The sequence below is a fragment of the Centruroides vittatus genome, unplaced genomic scaffold (assembly GCF_030686945.1).
Source record: "Centruroides vittatus isolate TY-2023 unplaced genomic scaffold, ASM3068694v2 contig_436, whole genome shotgun sequence".
Classification (NCBI taxonomy): Eukaryota; Metazoa; Arthropoda; class Arachnida; order Scorpiones; family Buthidae; genus Centruroides; species Centruroides vittatus.
In genome coordinates this window covers 269264-287458 of record NW_027122237.1, presented here as the reverse complement: position 1 = coordinate 287458, position 18195 = coordinate 269264, and the positions used below count along the sequence as shown (strand labels likewise).

General features: G+C 27.6%; 1 protein-coding gene across 1 annotated transcript in view; it reads left to right on the top strand.

The window, feature by feature from the left end:
• The first annotated feature begins 1077 nt into the window (after positions 1-1077).
• Positions 1078-18195, top strand: part of LOC136976919 (thyroid hormone receptor beta-like) — a 28767-nt gene continuing 11649 nt past the window's right edge. The window contains exons 1-2 of the mRNA XM_067272293.1: positions 1078-1106; positions 1180-1246. Coding sequence (XP_067128394.1) covers positions 1183-1246 — 64 coding nt within the window. The 5' untranslated portion in view covers positions 1078-1106; positions 1180-1182. The remainder of the gene's footprint in view (positions 1107-1179; positions 1247-18195) is intronic.

Genomic DNA, 18195 nt, shown 5'->3' with positions numbered 1-18195 from the left:
TTTTTTATACTTTAAAAAAAATAATTACGCTTGTGTAATTATGCATACAGTCGTAATTATAATCTGATATAATCAAGGCCAACTACATAAAATAAATAAAATTGTATAAAAAGGCTATAAATTTGATTTAATTCTGGATAAATTTATATCATTTCCACTCAAAAAATAATTATTTATTTTTTCTATAAATAAATAATAAACTTCCTTCAAATTTGGCTTCATTTTTGCTAAATTACGCTCTAATTTTTTTTTATAGTAAAACACTTATTATAAGCTATAATTTCTAAAAAAATGTTTTTATATCTGTAAAAAAAACACTATAAATTATCTAATTATTTAGTCGAATGTAAATAAAAACGGATAAATTACAAATTTATAGGTCACGAATCCACACTTATAAAATATTTAAGCTGATAGGTAACGAAATTTAAACGTTGAAAAAATGTTTAAATAATAAAATTATAGTGCCTATATTTAAAATAAATGAATAATTATTAATTTAATTAGCATTTATATTTAAAAAATTGTCATTAAATTAAGTAATATTAATATTATAAACAATCATAATGATCGTTTCATTCAAACAGTTATTCATCCGTTAAGTCGTTATCTGATTGGTTAAAATCACGTATGGCACATCCTCTTATCTACGGTAAATGGGAGGTACCTGAATCTCGTGATTGGCATGTTTCGTCGACTGATACTAAGCCACGCCCATTCCAGCATTACTAGATCAAAAGAGATTTCTCTTTTCCGCGATAATTCCCTTATAAAAGCCCAATCGTCATCGATGTAAAAACTACCTTTTTACGCCATAAAATATCTCCCGTTTTATGTATTTTTCTCGTATTTAAAATGTCGTAAAGCTTAAAGAAATTTATTTTAAAAACAGGGAATTAGTTCGATAGCTTATTTATTTATTTCGATTTTTATTTATTTAGTTTATTTTCAAATCGGAAGTGTGTGTGTGTGTGTGTGTTTGTCTATGTGTTTTTGTTTTTTAGAAGACACTGGTTCGAACGGTCGACACCAGGTGGCGTTAATGGTTGTTCCCCAAAAAACAGGCATTTTATAGGAAGGTGGCGGAAGATGAAATAGTAAATGAAGTGGGTCCTGTCAACTTTCGTTTGATTTTTTTATCCCCCATTTTTTTAGTTTTATTTATTTAATTTTTTTTAGTCGATGAATGCTCTTCGTTATCAGATGACTCCATTATTTTTCCATCCATTTTATTATCCAGTTAATGGTAAGAAAATTTCATTTTACTTTATAAATTTAAATTAATTAAAATTTGTAAATTTTTTATTATTATTTTATTTTAAACATTTTAAATTATAATTAAATTTCTAAATTATTTTAGAAGCGTTAAGTTATTTAAAATAATTTTTTATATATATATTAAAGATTTAAGCAGAATTACATGATTAAATTTAAGCTTAAAATAGGAGAGTTTTTAAATGCAATTTATAAAAATATGTGAGTAAATAGTTGAGAAAATAAATAAACAAACAGTTTTTATGATTTTTATCAATTTAATTTTCATAAAATTTTAATTTCAAGGGTGTTTTTTGATTCGGTAAGTCGAAAACATCTCTGGTAGAAGGTCATGAATTGTCTGAATTAATCGTTGATAGACACGAATAAAACTAATTATTTTAGTCAACAGGAAATAGATTTATGAGATAGACCTGGAATATATTTTATTTAATTTATAAACGTATTCTTTATTTTAAAGAAAGTATCAATACACAAGATAAGCCAATTAAGACCCGTAATAATGGAAATCCTGTTTACCTGTAGAACGACCGAACATTCTCATTGATAACTAAACTTGTATTATTAATTTAAATATATATTAAGTAAACTACGAAATTTTGACATAAAATATATATAAAATCAATTTATTTTTACATTAACTATAACGAGTTTATTGTGTTTAAAAAGTCCAATCGAAATTTAAATTTCATTTGTTAGTCTGTCTGACCTTTCAACTTTAAAATATAACGAATTTTTAAAACGTCTTTTAATTCTCTATTAAATTATATAAGAATATAAGTGAAATAATAATAAATTTATCGAGTTTTAACTTTTTAAAAACAGTTTAATTTCTCTTGTATTATTTATATTTTATTTTAAAATCTATTCAGGTTTGGATAAATTTCTTTATAAAAACTGATACTAGACAGTCAATACTTGATAATCTAGTTTTGTTAACTTTTCAAATGGTGTAAACAACAATAAAGAGTATTTTAAAAGTTTTAAACTTCATAAAATTATTTCTTTTAATTTTAAAGTAGAAAAATAATGTTTTGCTTGTATAATTTCTTGAATTTCTTTTTAATTTTTAAAATTAAATATAACTCGTAACATTTTTTGTAAAGATAATTTCATAGAACAATGAAATTCCTTATTAGAATGCTTGCAGTTGCTTTATTATGTAAGCAATATAGTTGTTGAGTATGTATTATAGTCTCTTTGTTATCAATTTTTAAAGGAATGTCCTATTAATTTAAAAGAAATTTATAAAAAGAAATGATATATATTAATTCCCTAACATTTATTTTATTATAAAGATTCAATTCTTTCGTGTATTTTAAATAAATTACCTCACATAAATATATTTATTAATACACCTTTAATTAATTATCAGCCATATTTTAAGCCAGAAAACTGGGCTTTCTCACTAAAAACCGAGTCATTTGACTCCATTCTATAATATATGTAGAAGAAACTTGCATTGACTGCCATTGAAAGCACATAAATAATAATTTTTCTTTGATTATGAGCCATTTTTAAGCCAGAAAACCCGCTTTTTTAACCGCAAATCGAGTCTTTTAACTCTATTCTATGATACGTGTAGAAGAAACTTGCATCGACTGCCATTGAAGGCAACAGACAAACATTGACTGGCATCTTCTGCGGTGATAGACACCTCAAAGTAAAAAATCAAGTCAATAAGGTCAGTAGTCATGGACACCTTGGAGTGAAAAATACACTCAATAGGGTTGGTAGTCGAGGTAGAACGTGAAATCTTTGACGTTTTAATGGTTAGAGGCCAGTGGGCACTTCCCAGAGGCCAAAATGTGGCAATTCTACTTATTAGCAGCTAGACACTAGTATCACAAGACATTAATTCTTCTTTATTTTTCTAATCTTAGATGCAATTTCGGTTACCAACAACATAGATCAGTAGCTGCTATTGTAAATAGGTTAATGGTATATATTACATTAACTGGCAAAGTAACTTGATACTGATACAAAGCAAGGGAGGAAAGACTAGAAATAAAAATAATAATAATAAAAAAAACAATTCAATCTAAAATACTATTGTTTCGATTCTTCTTTTACTCAGACGTAATTATTTTAGATTGAAAACTGAATTAAAAATTAATTAATTAATTAATTTTAATGGTTATAACTAATAGAAACTAATGCTAAATAAATACGTTCGGTTTTTTTGTATTAATTTATATAATTTAATATAAAAATTCTGTATAAAATATGCAATTTTCTATACAAAAAATATCTAGAATTATTACAGAGTCCATAATCTGGATTATCTTTTTTAGAATAATAAAATGAATTTATAATTAAAATTACCCGAGTTTTTCCATTAAAATGGCACATTTAAAGCCATTATTTCGTGTTATTTTTATTATAATTTTAAAGAAATTATACGGAAAAGTGTCCCGTACAAAAAATAAAGCGATTTACTTGTAAAAAAATCATTATAATGGATATAAAAATGTTAACATTTTACAGAAAATAATATAATTTTATAGCCTATAGGCCTATAATAATTGCTCGTTTAAGAAGCCATTTTGTTGTAAACGTTATAAATTTTATTTAAAAAAAGAATGTTAAAAATATAAGGGCATTAATGTTAATATACCGCTTATAACAATTATTTGCTATCATTTAATGATTTAGAAAATATGGATAATTACATTTAAATTTTTGAAAAGAAACTAAATCTAAGTCTATGTATTTTTTCAATGGGAGCTATTTCAAGAGAATATTAAGGTTACAAATAAATTATTTTTTCCTGTTTATTTACTTAATTCTTTAGTAGACCTACTTATATTGCCAAGTAACATCAATCACTAAAATAGCTGTAGAAAATGAATTTCTCTAATAAGATTTCCCTTTCTTTCTAGAATTGTAGGATACAGCTTAATTATAATTAAACTTAATATTATATTATTCTAAGACGAATTATAATTAACTAACTAACTACTATTTGGAAGACTAATTAACTATTAATTAAGTACTAATAACTAACTTAGGTAGGCTATAGGAGTATACTTTCATTACTGATGAAATCCTAAATTAAGTACTTTTTTAGTTAGTAAAATGTTTTGTTATTTCATCTTAACCTGAGCGTGGCATACGCTAATTTACATGAAACTTATTAATGTTGGATGGATTCTGTAGAGGTACAGTACAGTACAGTACAACTCTTGTTCTTAATACACTAGTGTGAAGGTAATGCTTTGATTTTGTTGAAATTGCTAATAATAATGCTAAAATATTGAAGCTTTATCTTATAAGATTTCTAGAAATCGTACTAAAAACAGAGAAGACAATTAGCACTTTTACACAGGTACAGTACATTACATACAGACCTTCTCTCGTATAGACCCTGTACAGTACATATATATACAGGCATTGTACTACATATCTTCTAGTAATCCTTGATTTTAATTGATAAATTGTAATTTTTCTAGTGTATATGGTGTGTAAATTGCCTCCTAGATAGCTAATTTAATTCATGTGCTTTATTAATCAGTTTAAGTGTCTACTTTATTATGAGAATTAATTCTAAACTTATATTTAAATTGTATAGAATTAAAACTGATATTAATTTGATTTAGTGGCCGAAAATCAAGAACTTTTATATTAATTCTGGTTATAAACTATCCGAACAAAGGTTTTTCAGTCTGATTTGATGCATTACATCTCATTTATTATTGCAGCTACTACTAGTAATATGTATTAAATTATAATAATACTCAGAATTTTTAATTCTTTTAAAGTATTATAACATTTTATTAAATGCCACAATACTTATTATAATTATTTTCTCATTAAATTTAGTAAAAAATGGAGCTTCTAGTGCAAAATTTCTGATTATTTATTCACTAATTCTTATGTAATTATTCAATATTGAAGCAGAGGAACACAGATTATCATAAATTAGCTTTAAAAAATAATTTTATAATTACTTTTATGACTTAAAATATATTAAATTTAACACTTACAAGCGTAATATAATTAAAATCAACAGAATCAGGATATAAAATTTTATTAATTGCTACAATGCTTATGGAGTAAGGTCTTGATATGAGTACATTTTACTCAATTATTTATGAGTTTTTTAAATTAATTTTTTGCCACACTTCATTTAAATACACAAAATTTGTTATTTGTATTCTTTACTTCGTTTTAATTTGTTAAATTTAGAAATATTCTGTAAATTTAAGTCCTTACAGGCCTATAAGTTATCAAAAAATTTATATCTTTATTAAACTAAGCTTACTTATAATTTATATAATATCTTATACACCATAATATTATTTACACGGTTATTTATCATATAAAAAGCTTACTGTTATACTTTTTTAAAATTATAAATAAAATGATTTTATATATAAAAAAGTTTACGAATTTTTACGAACGATTTTTTTAAATGCTTATTTTTACATAAAATAATAAAGTAGACGTTTTGTCTTTATTATAATATAAAAATCGACCTTATGTTTTGAAGATTTGATAAAATGTTTGGCCATAATTCTTAATTAATTTTAGGAAAATGCAAGAGAGATTTCGTGTAGTTTTATTTTAAAGATAGAAGTTTCACACGACAAGACTTTACTAAATGGCCCTTATCACGTCTTAATCCACCTTAGAGAATCAATTTGCTTTTTATGTTATCGCCATTTACACTTTGCAAATCGTTAAGTGCCCATTCCACAGCCCATATCTAAGCTTTCGAATTAAAAAAAGTCAGCAATCAACTAACAATTTTATAAAGCTTTAATTTTTCATAATATTACGCTTATAAATTGGTTATTTCATCTAACAAATCGATGAATATAGTAGAAACTTGTTTATCTGATAGATTTTTTCTTTTATATTTCTATAAACTAACTTATTATTATTAAATTTAATAGAAAATGGAGCTTGTAGTGCAAAATTTCTGATGATTTATCCACTATTTCTTATGTAATTATTCAGTATTCAAGAAGAGGAATACAAAGATGATCATAGTTTAGTGTTGAAAAATAATTTTATGGCTTAAAATATATTATATTTAAAGATAGACTTAATATAATTAAAATTGAATTATAGATTTTTTTATTCTCAATAATTTCTAATGTAACGTTGATAGTCTCTTACCTACAGGCTGTGTAGTTATAGCCTATAGATGTCTATACAGATAATTGTAGGTAGGGCCCCCAGAGAATGGAGAACCGTCGGTGCAAAGACCATTTTTTGGCCCTCATTTCGGAGGCCTGCTTATACAAACAACAAATAAATTAATGCCTACGGTCTAAGTTGTTCCATTTGAAAAAAAAATAATCAGAAAACAAACAATATTTAAATTTTTCTTCCTCTGAGGGATCCCCTAAAGCTCATTCCCCGTCTGCACCCCCTCTCGTAAGGCCTGATTGTAGGTACTGTACTACATACAGTACTATACAGGTAATTTTTATAGGCCTGTACTTATTTAGTTAACATGATACGAATATAACACAATACAAGAACGATTTAGCTAATTAAAATGCCTCGTTTTTGCATAAATAATGAGTGTAAAAGCATATATTTTTTATTTAAAAGGTTAGTATTTTAATGCTAGAAAATTTGAAATTTTGGTGGTTTTAAGTGGGTCTAAATTCACAATTATCTTAATTTTGATTTACTAATCGACTAAATTTACATTCTTCTATTTAAAACAACTCAAAATTTTTATTGACAAGATGCAAATTGCTTAGAAAGTTTTACCTTTACAGAAAAATAAGAGATTAAATATATTATTTTTTATAGTTTCTTCCAGATGAAGTCACTTTTACTATTTTTAGAGATCGTGCTACAGATGATTGCATCAAAAAATATCTCCATTTTCTATTTGTTCTTTCACATCAAGTTTCGGTATAATTCATTTTTAATATAATAAATATTATGATTTATTCACCTTAAACTTACTTTTAAATTTAGACTATTATAATTATTATTTTGAAGTAAATGAAATATAAAATTATTTATTTAAAAATTAAATTATTAATAAAAATTACTACGTTACAAAGCCGTATACAGGGTGGTCAGTTAACCAATGTAAAAGTCAATTGCTGCCTTATTCAAATGTATAGAGACTTCATCGTTTGTTTTTATCACGTCTCCATTAACTTCTAATTAAAAAAAAAACGCCAAAAATTAATTACCTAGTTTACTGTTTGTAGTATAATAATTTCGTCGTTTCTAAATTGTAGCAATTTTCTCTGTATTTTCGGACGACGGGTAGCTCGCGACTTCCAAGTTGATTACAGAATATATTTTTAGTTAACGGCGCGATCTTTCAACGTGCTAAAATAGTGATTACTGACTAATAAAAGCACGACAGGCTGTTATAAAGTATAAAATTTTATTATTTTTTTAAGTGTTTAAGCTTTAAGAAAAGATTTAGTTTATATTTAATTAATTTGGCTTGTAAAGTCTTATTAACAGTTTGTTTTTGGTTTTAACTTTGTGGTAATAGTAAAGTCTCGAAAGTAAGGGTAAAAAGGGAAAAATTAAGGGAAAATGTTGCTTGGCTACATATTTTCGTGATAATTAAGTTATTCTTCTTCAAAATCACACTGTTAGTCGGCTGGAATTGCGTGTTCGAGGAACAGGTTGAAATTTTATGTAAAAAATGAAAAAAACTTCAAATGATGCTGTCTTAACGAATAATTTATGGTTAAATATTTTAATAGTTTATTAAATTCTTTTTAAAATCTTTTTTTAATGTCGTATTTAGCCAGCCTTGCTTCCAGTGCATTCACAAACCCGCATCGAAAACAGGAAATAATATAAAATTTAAAAATAGGATTAATTTTAATGAATTATAACCTTAATTGTAAACAAGAATTATAACTTTAATAGTTAAATCTGTAACGAATATTGTTTATATTTTATGAACTTTGTCATAATTTCTGGTGATTTGAATGCCATTTATCCATTTATTTTGGTTGGAAATTGGTTATAAAAATAATGGCCGAGTAGACTAATATGAGGGCCTGAATTAAACATAAAGTTAGGATTTCACAATAGGAGGCTAAAGTTTAAATTGTAGTAAATTTATTATTGTTTAATAAAAGACTAAGAAAGGCAATTTCTAAAATAGCTAGAGAAAGGCAATTACACTAGAGAAAGACAATTACACTATAGGAAAGGCTCTAGCCTTTCCTATAGTGTAATTGCCTTTCTCTAGTGTATTTTAAGCTGAAACAAGGCAAGACACTTTCTACAACTTATATATGGCCCTACTAATGTGGTCTAAATATTCATTTTATTATTTATTTTAAAAAATTATTTTTTACTAATTATTCTGTCTGTTTGTTTGTCGATTGGCTTAATTTATACAGTAAATCAATTCCCAATTATAATTTATGTCTGTAACTTTTCAATTAATTTTTTTAGTTTAAATGTAGGATTTTCAAAGACAATTTTAACATAAAAATTCGAGATAAAGCAGATTATTTTAAGCTTTAAAAACGGTTTAAATTATGTTGAAGAGATAAAAACTTTGTAAATTAAATTGGGTTAAGCTTTTGAGTGTATCTTACAAATGGAAATTGATCTGATGGTGTAATCCACGTGTGAAATGAACCGAAAACAATAGATTTTCCTTATTTAGTTTTTTTTTAAAATACAGAAAAAAATAAATATATAGCATTGGTCATTTGTACTAAATTAAAGTAAGCAGTAAAGTGGATATCATGATAAATCTTAATTTACTGTAAGATGTGACACGAAAGCAAATGAATTCTACTATTTTAAACTGTAAGCCATGTAACATAAGGGGAAGAGAACAACTGACCATTGAAATTTCTTAGAAGATAGACTATAAATCACTCCTAAAAAAATAATTCCTGAATTTAATTATATTTCCAAGCCATAAAAAAGTAAGATTTAAATCTTTTTAAGTACTCCACCTGTTCGTCCAAAAAAACCCACATCAAATTTTTTTTTAAATATATTACTTTAAAATTATATTAAGGGGAGAAAAATAACATACACGTATATAAATACACACTTCTAAGTAATATTTTTCGGTTCAGTCAATGATAAATTACAATTGATGGTGGGACCGTGTGACATTTGTTGTTGGAAGTCAGTTCCTGTCATCAGTTAGTGAGTGATGGCGTTTTTGTGGTTCACCCCTACGGAGGAGGAGTAAAAATATCCCACTCTTTGTATATATTAACAATAGTTTAACAAGAAAATTGTAACATTTGTAATTTCTACACTAGTTTTTCTAATGGTAAATACACAAATGATATTAGATAGATTAGATGACCTATAATAACAGCTTACATTTATCAGATAGGAATAAAATTAATTTTACTGGACAAGTCCTTAATTTTATTCGCTCGAAACCTGTATCGTGCATTAAATACATAATAAATAACAAATTATTTTAGTAATTAGATGCATTCATCTATCAAAGTTGATCGAATTTAAGGTTTAACATCGCTTCAGTTTTCCCCCGAATTTTTAAAATAAAACTTCCTAAAAATTGGAATTTTAAAAATTTATTTAAATACTTTTTAATATCGAAGATGTGTTAAGTTAGTTCCAAGAAGCATCATCAAAAGTTCATGGAGTATGGCCACACCTCTTTGTGACGTCACCAGAGGAAGTGTGCTTCCGTGACCAGAGAGGAATTACCTCCATTTTCAGTATAAACAGCAGAGCCGATTAGAAAAGCGTTCTTGTAGAACCAACGACCATGCTGTATGACATTCCCCGACTCTATGGCGACAGTTACGGGTTCAGGAGCCGAAACTTTTGCGATTTTCTCACTTCCCGTGGGATATTGTTAAGTTTTTTTTAGGAAAAAAAGAGATTCAATCGCAAATAACATAGTCGTGAAAGGTACAAAAGGTACACGGAATAGTTCGAATGCGTTGTCTGCCCATTGCACTGATCCGCCTTATTTTGTAATGCTGTTTGCTTTCCTAGATATTTCTAAAATTATACCGTTTTCTCGATAAAAATTAATCCAGTATTAACTTATTCGATAAAATTTTCAAAAAAACTTCAGAAAAACTCAGATTAGGTCATCGAAATATGCCTTTCACCAACTCCTATAATTAAATTATAATTATTTGTGTTGTAATCAAGCCTGAATCGCTAGATTTTGAAGTAGGGCATTGAGATTTTTTTACCCCTTTGTTTACTTTACCAAACTTAATTTTGAAAAATACTCCGGGTTTACTTATAAATTATTCCAATTCGATAAATATAAATTGCTATTACAAGCCGTAATTCCTCCCTACAGGCCATAAACATTTTTAAAACCAGAATGTAAAAATAATTTCGAGTTAATAACAAAAATTTTTATTGAAAATATCCTGTTTAGATGTCTGACCGAAATTATAAACTCGATTCCTATTTCCTAATTAATTAGAACTTTTTATAACGTTACGTGTTAATCCTTTTATTTATGATTTTACTATTATAGTACCAGGCATATTCTAAACGAGGACACCATTTTTATGCTTAAAAATATTATTAATTGTGTAAATTTCGTATTTTCATGGATCCTGTTTAATTGAATTTACTTTTTTAGGAAATAAAAAAGTAAATTCTATTAAACAGGATCCATAAAAATCAAAATTTTTTGGCTGTTTAATGCGTCAAAATTACTCAGAAACGTCACGAAGATCGTCAAGATAGTCTGAAAAAATCAGGATTTTGAGGTGTTTTAGAAGTAAAAATTCCGTCTTTATCAGTTTTTATCTTCAAATAATCAATCAAATTATCCTTCTTATGATATAATAATAATAATAGATGCTATCCTGTTAAGGATAATTATTGATCACTAATAATTTCGGTAATCTGATAAGGAATTCGGATTATAAAATTTGAATTGAATAGAAAATAATAAAGTACATCGTTTAATTTAGACAATGATGGGTAATTTTATTACCCAAGCTTTAAAATTAGTTATTAAAGTTCCCCAATTTAAATTCTATAAAATTTAATGGGGTATATAAAAAGAAAATTAAATTATTTAAACTTTTAATTTAATTAATATTTAATAATTGAGCTAAAGATTTTATATAACGCAGTCTATGTTATATAAGAAAAAATCAAAGTAGGAATTTCATTCAATGTTATACTTCGTTATCCAAGAATTAAATTAGGAATTCTATTTAACACGATACTTTCTATAATTATCCAATGATTAATTAAGAATTTCTTTACAGTTTTACCGGAAAGTTGAAGTAGGAATTGAATTTTTAACCAATTTTTTACCAATTATCCTCGAGTAAATATCCAATTATATCCGGCGATAAACGATAATTAATATAACGCAATTATTAAGAAAATAATTCCTAAAAGTTTATTACCATTAAAATTCGTTTAATTCTTATTTTTTTTATAAAAAATTCCAACAATTTTAACGAATTTTTTTGCACAAAATCCAATTTTAAACTGTAAATCCAATACACTTAATTAGTTATTAAGTTAAACCAAATTACAACTTAAAAAAAAATATATTAATTTTTAAAGTTATTAAATATTTTAATTAAATTTTGGTATGTTTTAATAACCGAATTTAGTATAAAATAATCGAGAAATTAATATTATAATTTTTTACAGAGTAAATTAAACACGTGTTACTTAACTAAAAATAAATGATTGTTTATTTTTAGTGTTTTATTATATATTAAACGTTATACAAAAGCAACGACATTGCGGCACCGGCAGGTGGTAAAACTTATTCTATGTCACTATTTAGGGACTAGAGTCTAGGTGATGTTACTATATATGAGATGCAGGACCAGGATAGAAAGAAGTTGACATTCCAAATGAATACTTGGCGTGTTATGCGTTATTACAAGCATGGTTCTTTCTATTCATTCTAAAAATGCAAATTCTTCTTCATTGTTTCATCTATTTTTTATAATAAATTTTGAAAAAATTCATTTAAAAAAACTTAATCGCCTTAATAATATTTACGTCGCCTATCTCCCCATCTTTCATTCATCTTTCCTTCTTACCGCCCTACTTTAATGTATAATGTAATGAATTTTTCTTACGTTTTTATTAAATAATTATAATTTTTGGAGTATTGGAGCGAAATTTAGGGACTTTTTTCTGTGTTATTCCCGCGCGATTCTAGTTTAATCGAGGGTACGAAAGGGGATGTCACGTGTCATCTTTGTTGACTTAACTGTTTTAATAAACGACTTAAAACTTTTTGTGTTAGGTTCTTTTATTCTTTTTGGGACATTTGTAAATGAAAATAATCGAAATTCGTAGCGACCAGCACGCATTCAAGGCGATTTGTGAAACAAGACCGACCTCATTCTATTAGGAGCCAATCATCTCAGGAATGTGAGCTGCCATGCGAAGGTCGGAACCAAATGACGTCACCAGGAGACGGACGGACGCATAAACTGTAGTGTATAGAACGCATTATACGTCCAACATTCGTTTTTACAGAAAAATATAGCTTAACAAGTAGCGTGTGTGTGAGTGTTACATCCCTTGTCTTCACCCCTTTGGATGTGTATAAACATCTACTTTTTTCCCTCTTTTTTTATTAAAAGTGATTCGTCAGTTTTCTTTATTTAAATCGTGAAATCGAGACCTTACTCAGGTAAGGCTTTGTCACGAGTTATTTTGAATCGCTGCTTCAATTACTGGACTCAAGCACTGTAGAAATATGGTCTTGCTTCAACAATAAAGTGATGGTAAGTGCTTTCGCTTCGATGACGATGAAATTTTCTGATTATAGATAATTTGTTTCGTAAGTTTAAAATATTTTTATGTGGAAAAATTTTACGTAAAATTAGTTAAAATAAAGATTTTTCTTAAGTTGTAAAGCCAACTTCACTGCACGACTCGACAAGCGTGCAGCAAAGCATAACATCGCTAAATATCGATATATATATATATATAATCGGTATATAAAAATACATTCAACGCTTTAACAAGACGTTTTCGACTTTAAAAATGCGTTAATTAAAAAGAAATTCATTCTTAAAACTCTCTTTTACGTAAAGATTAAATAAGTGTAAACATTCTATTAGAAAAAAAGGGGGGAAAAAAACATAATTTATTATTAAATTATATAAATAAATCGTATAAAATCCCGTAGTTTATATTTAAAACAAAAAAGATTATAAACTACTTTATAAATCTAACGTTCGGCATCTTAAATTTAAAAATTCAATTAATAATGTGTCATATAGATTCCAACATCTTAAGATAGAGTTACTCTTAACTTGTCTTTTTTTTAAATGCATGCGATACGTTTAAATGAATATATTATTCAAAGCACGCTTTGACTTTTGACCTGTTGTCACCTGCACATCATAGCTAAGGTGAAGCAGTTCGGACGACGTTAAGGTGAAGGTCGTTGAAGGTAGGCAGCTTCGACATTCCAACGGACCAGAGTCAGTGGTATCCCAAAATAAACACGTTAGTGACGTCAGACGTACGCGATCTTTTTTAAATTTTCTCACCCTCTCTACTCCTCTATCCCCCTCTTCTCTTTCTCTCATCTTCTATCTGCATCCCTCTCTGTCGAAGAGATGCTCGTTTGGTATGTTCACGCCCTATGCTCTTCGGTTATGCTGGTTAGTTTTTCAAAGATCTGAAGACAAGATTGATAAAAATAGTCTAGAAAATGTGACTTGAATCGTTAATTTCTTTTTTAAATAATTATTTTATAAAAATTAATAATTATATTATGCATAATGCAGTCGACAATGAGCATCGGCTTAATTATACTTTAATTAATTAAATTTTTAATTGATTAACTCGAATGCTCTTTCGGTCGAATGTAATTATAATTTTTTTTCTAGTTTTTTAAATAAAAAGTTATTTTAATTAATATATTTGATGAGTTTTTTTAAATATTAAATATTATTTAAAGCATTTATTTAATTAATAATAAATCTATTTTTTTCAAATGTAATTTAATATTACATTTTGAAAAATTCTTCGGAAATTTTTGTATGTATTTAATTCTATTTAAAGTAGGATTAAAAAACTAGAAATTTTAACCTTTTTTATATCAATTTTGATTGCCTTTTAGAGTGAATTTTCTAGAAATTCGTACATAAAATTCCAAAAGGGACATTACTTAAAATAGTAACATTTCTCATCGGATATGTCCATATAAAATTCGGATGAATTCCTAATCCGATGTCGGTACTAATTCTGATGAAGTGAGCTGTTGTAGGTAATTTATCATCGATTCTAGAATACAAGTATTAAATTGTCTTCGAGGCTCGGTGGGTTGTACTCCTGCAGAGTCGACACCAATCTGTAGCAAGAAGGTTCTTTGATAAAATAGTCAAATCAACCCCCTCCCGAAAAGCATTTCTAACACTCCATTGCTCATTATAGCATACAAGTGGAGGTTTCTCTGTAGGTGAGCAAAATGATTTCCACATGAATTCATCAGCGTACTTCAACTTTCAACTAAAAATTTCATTGATTTAACTGCCATTAATCACTCCTCTCGCTCTTCTTACAGGAGAGACGACACTAAAATGATAATTCTTGCAGATATAAATCGAGAATTATCGTTATAATCAGTTGAATTAAAATTTATACATTTAGTTTTCAATATTTAAATATATCTTAGGGTATATTATTCATAGATTCCAGGGTGCTTCGGAGAAAATTTAACGGAAATAAATTTTATTTATCGAAATTTATTCACGATTTTTTAAAATGTTTACTTTATTATTAAGTAGAAAATTTGTCGGGAAATTTCATTAATGAAAGAAGGACACCACTCGGGGCTGGAAATATGCCAGATCCTACAGGAAAAGTCTAACCTATGTGAGTGTACGACTAGTAATCACTTTATTGCGGATCTTCAGACAGTAAGTTTACCACAGATTAGCACAGGTACCGCGGACAAAGAGGTTTTATTTTTTACAGATTACCACAGTTACCACAGATGATGAATGCCCTTCACTTGAGGCACATGTGGTGGTGGTGGTGGTATCATAAACATCTATATCATCCTCTTGGTAAGTCTTTCTGATTTTGCCCCTAGTTATGCACTGTTTTTCAAAGTATCATCAGAGGAAATGAGCGAATAAACCGCAGGAATTTTCATTTTTAATATTACTTTTATTAATGAAAATTTAGCCAATTATTTGCCTAAATTAACTTATTTTTTAAAATATTTCGAATAAAATAATAAAAGGTGCCATTATACTAATACAATGATTATTTATCAGTATCGTAAATTACTACTAACGATTTCTAACGGTGAATTACCTTAAACGTGACGTATAAATCACCCTACCAAGGTAAGAATTATATTTATTAACGTATATTTTTCGAACAGAGGAAAATAAGTATTAAGTCGAAAGAAAGTTTATAAAGAAAGTTATTAATTTTAATACGTATAAACACATAAAATATTTACTTTAACACTCGCTGTTGGTAATGTGTGAGGTCAGTGTCATCAAACGTGATATAAGCTAAAGCTATACCTTTCTACCGGTATAGGTGTGCTCTACAGTTTGAAAGATGAATACCAACAGAGGTTAGAGAACTCGATAAGTCCGGGTTATACTTTAGTACGTCCCTCGTAACGTCCTTCTACAACCACTGTCAAGGTTGCTTAGTAAAACGGGTAGAAGGGGGGAACAGCACGATTATTGGGGTGGAGGTTGTTCTGCCGCTCTCACTTCTACCCGAGATATTCATCAAAATATAGCAAACTACCGTCGACATCATGGAAATTATACTTAAATTTACTTCATTTATGCTAATATTAGAAATGAATGTAATTGTAACATCTATTACTTTCGCCTACTGTAAATATTATAGTTAAAGATGATAAATCTTTATTAGAAATAAGACATCTACCGCTTTCGATTCGATGTCAGTTGGAATCGAAGAGCGTGATGTAAATATATCACTGTTAATATTCCGAAATGAGTAATTAAATAGTCCTCGTCTCTACTTTTAATGCGCTGATAACTAACATTAAAGAGGATGATAATTATTACTTTGGATGGTCTATTGCAGGTAAAGCTCCAAAAATCATTATATTATATTTTCTACCTAAAAATTGTTCAATTCTTTTAGAAATATAAGTTATACCTTTAATATCTTTAGAATTTTACTGCATATAATTCTGATTTAAGTTTTCCATTATATATTTAAAATGACTTTTGCTATAGGCCTATATAATATATTCTTATATATATATAACATTTGCGAATTCAAACTGTATAGAAATTTTTAATTAAATATTTTAATGTTACTAATTTATATTGGTTTATATTCTAAAAAATGTTATTAAATCAATTAATGAAACGATTTTTATAGTCGAATAATGGTAATTTTTTAATGAATTTTTCGAGTTAAAAGTTGAAGATATGGCCTTATTTGAATGTGTTGGGGGTCATTACACGCTTCTTTTATTCGATTTCTTTTCTTTTAACACTAAACGATATATTTTAGATCATTTATTTTCTTCCTGTTCCATTTTATATAATTCCCGATTTCTGGAATATGCTATTGAATAAGAATTTCTTTGTCTATAATCACAGGAAAATCACGTTTAAATCTATTACAAATAATCTTTTCAAATGTCAATAAAGTAGGCCTGTGTTTCACGTTTTAGTATTCGTTATGTCTTTATATTAAAAACGGTAGTGTTAAAAAAGACTAAAAATACGTGTTTCGACTGCGAAACGTACACAATTAGTATTTTATTTATATTTTCATACTGATTTCCAGTATTAAACGTTGTTTCACACAGGTTCTTAGTGTTACGAACGTCTTACAACACATTAAAGTGGATTAATTTAAGTGTTTTTTAAGTGCGCGGTACCTTTAAATATAAGCACTGAGCTAATGTTTGATGGAAATAAGTGCTGTTTTTCGGATTAAAATGTGAATTTATCAATCTCTACGAGATATACTGGACATTTTGAACGTGATTTTATATCTTTTTCTATATAATCTAAGCTGTTTCGTCTTATAAATAGTCATAAACATAGAAAAAAATGAGAGAACTCATTAAAAAAAGATCCCCTTAAATCGTACGATCTCTAGAAACCATCGTCATTCTGGATTTATTAAAATACGAGAACACTTCATAAACATATTTGTCACGATAGATCATGTGTCTTAAGGGGCGTCAGCCATTGCGTGATGCAATTGTAACATTCACGAGACGCCCACACTTCCTTACCTGGTTACCTAGGAGACGTGACCTTCTAAAATCCGTGACTACAATTAAAGTAGATATCGTTGTGATTGAACCTCACCTGGTGAGGTGATATACACTTCCTGTTATGATAAGCACTTTTTAAAGCTTCTTCACGTTCTCGAAAGCATCGTCGTATTAATTTACATCCCTAAATAATCGCTGAAAGTGTTTAAAAAAATCGGGAAATGAGATCATTTAACTTTAATTAGAAGATCGATGAGAGACGATAGAATCTAGAAATGATGTATACCCGATACACAATACGTTTGTGTTGAATATTAATTATATGTTAACCACGTATCAAGTGTTTTGTCATCTGTACCCCCTTGGAAACAATTAAAATAATATATCTCAATTTATTACAAATCCTGTTTTGCTTCCATAAAACTATCAAAAACTAGATCTTAATTTAACCTCCATAAACCGTCTTTGTTTACGTCGTTATATTATAAGATTGATTCAGTTTCAAACTTAACACCATTCATCTAAAATGACATAAAAGCCGGGGTTTAACCATGCAAGAAGGGAAAGAATTATATACCGTCGAAGTGACCATTAAGTGGAACGTTTTAAAATATTTATAAAACTAGACGTTAGCCCATTTAAGTCAGTCAATCTTAATTTTGGATTCTTACGTACGATGAAGGGGGAGAGAAGAGACACAGAAATATGTTTTGTCCTTGTTTTGTCACGTGTTGGGAGCAAAGCGTAAGAAACTGGTTTAT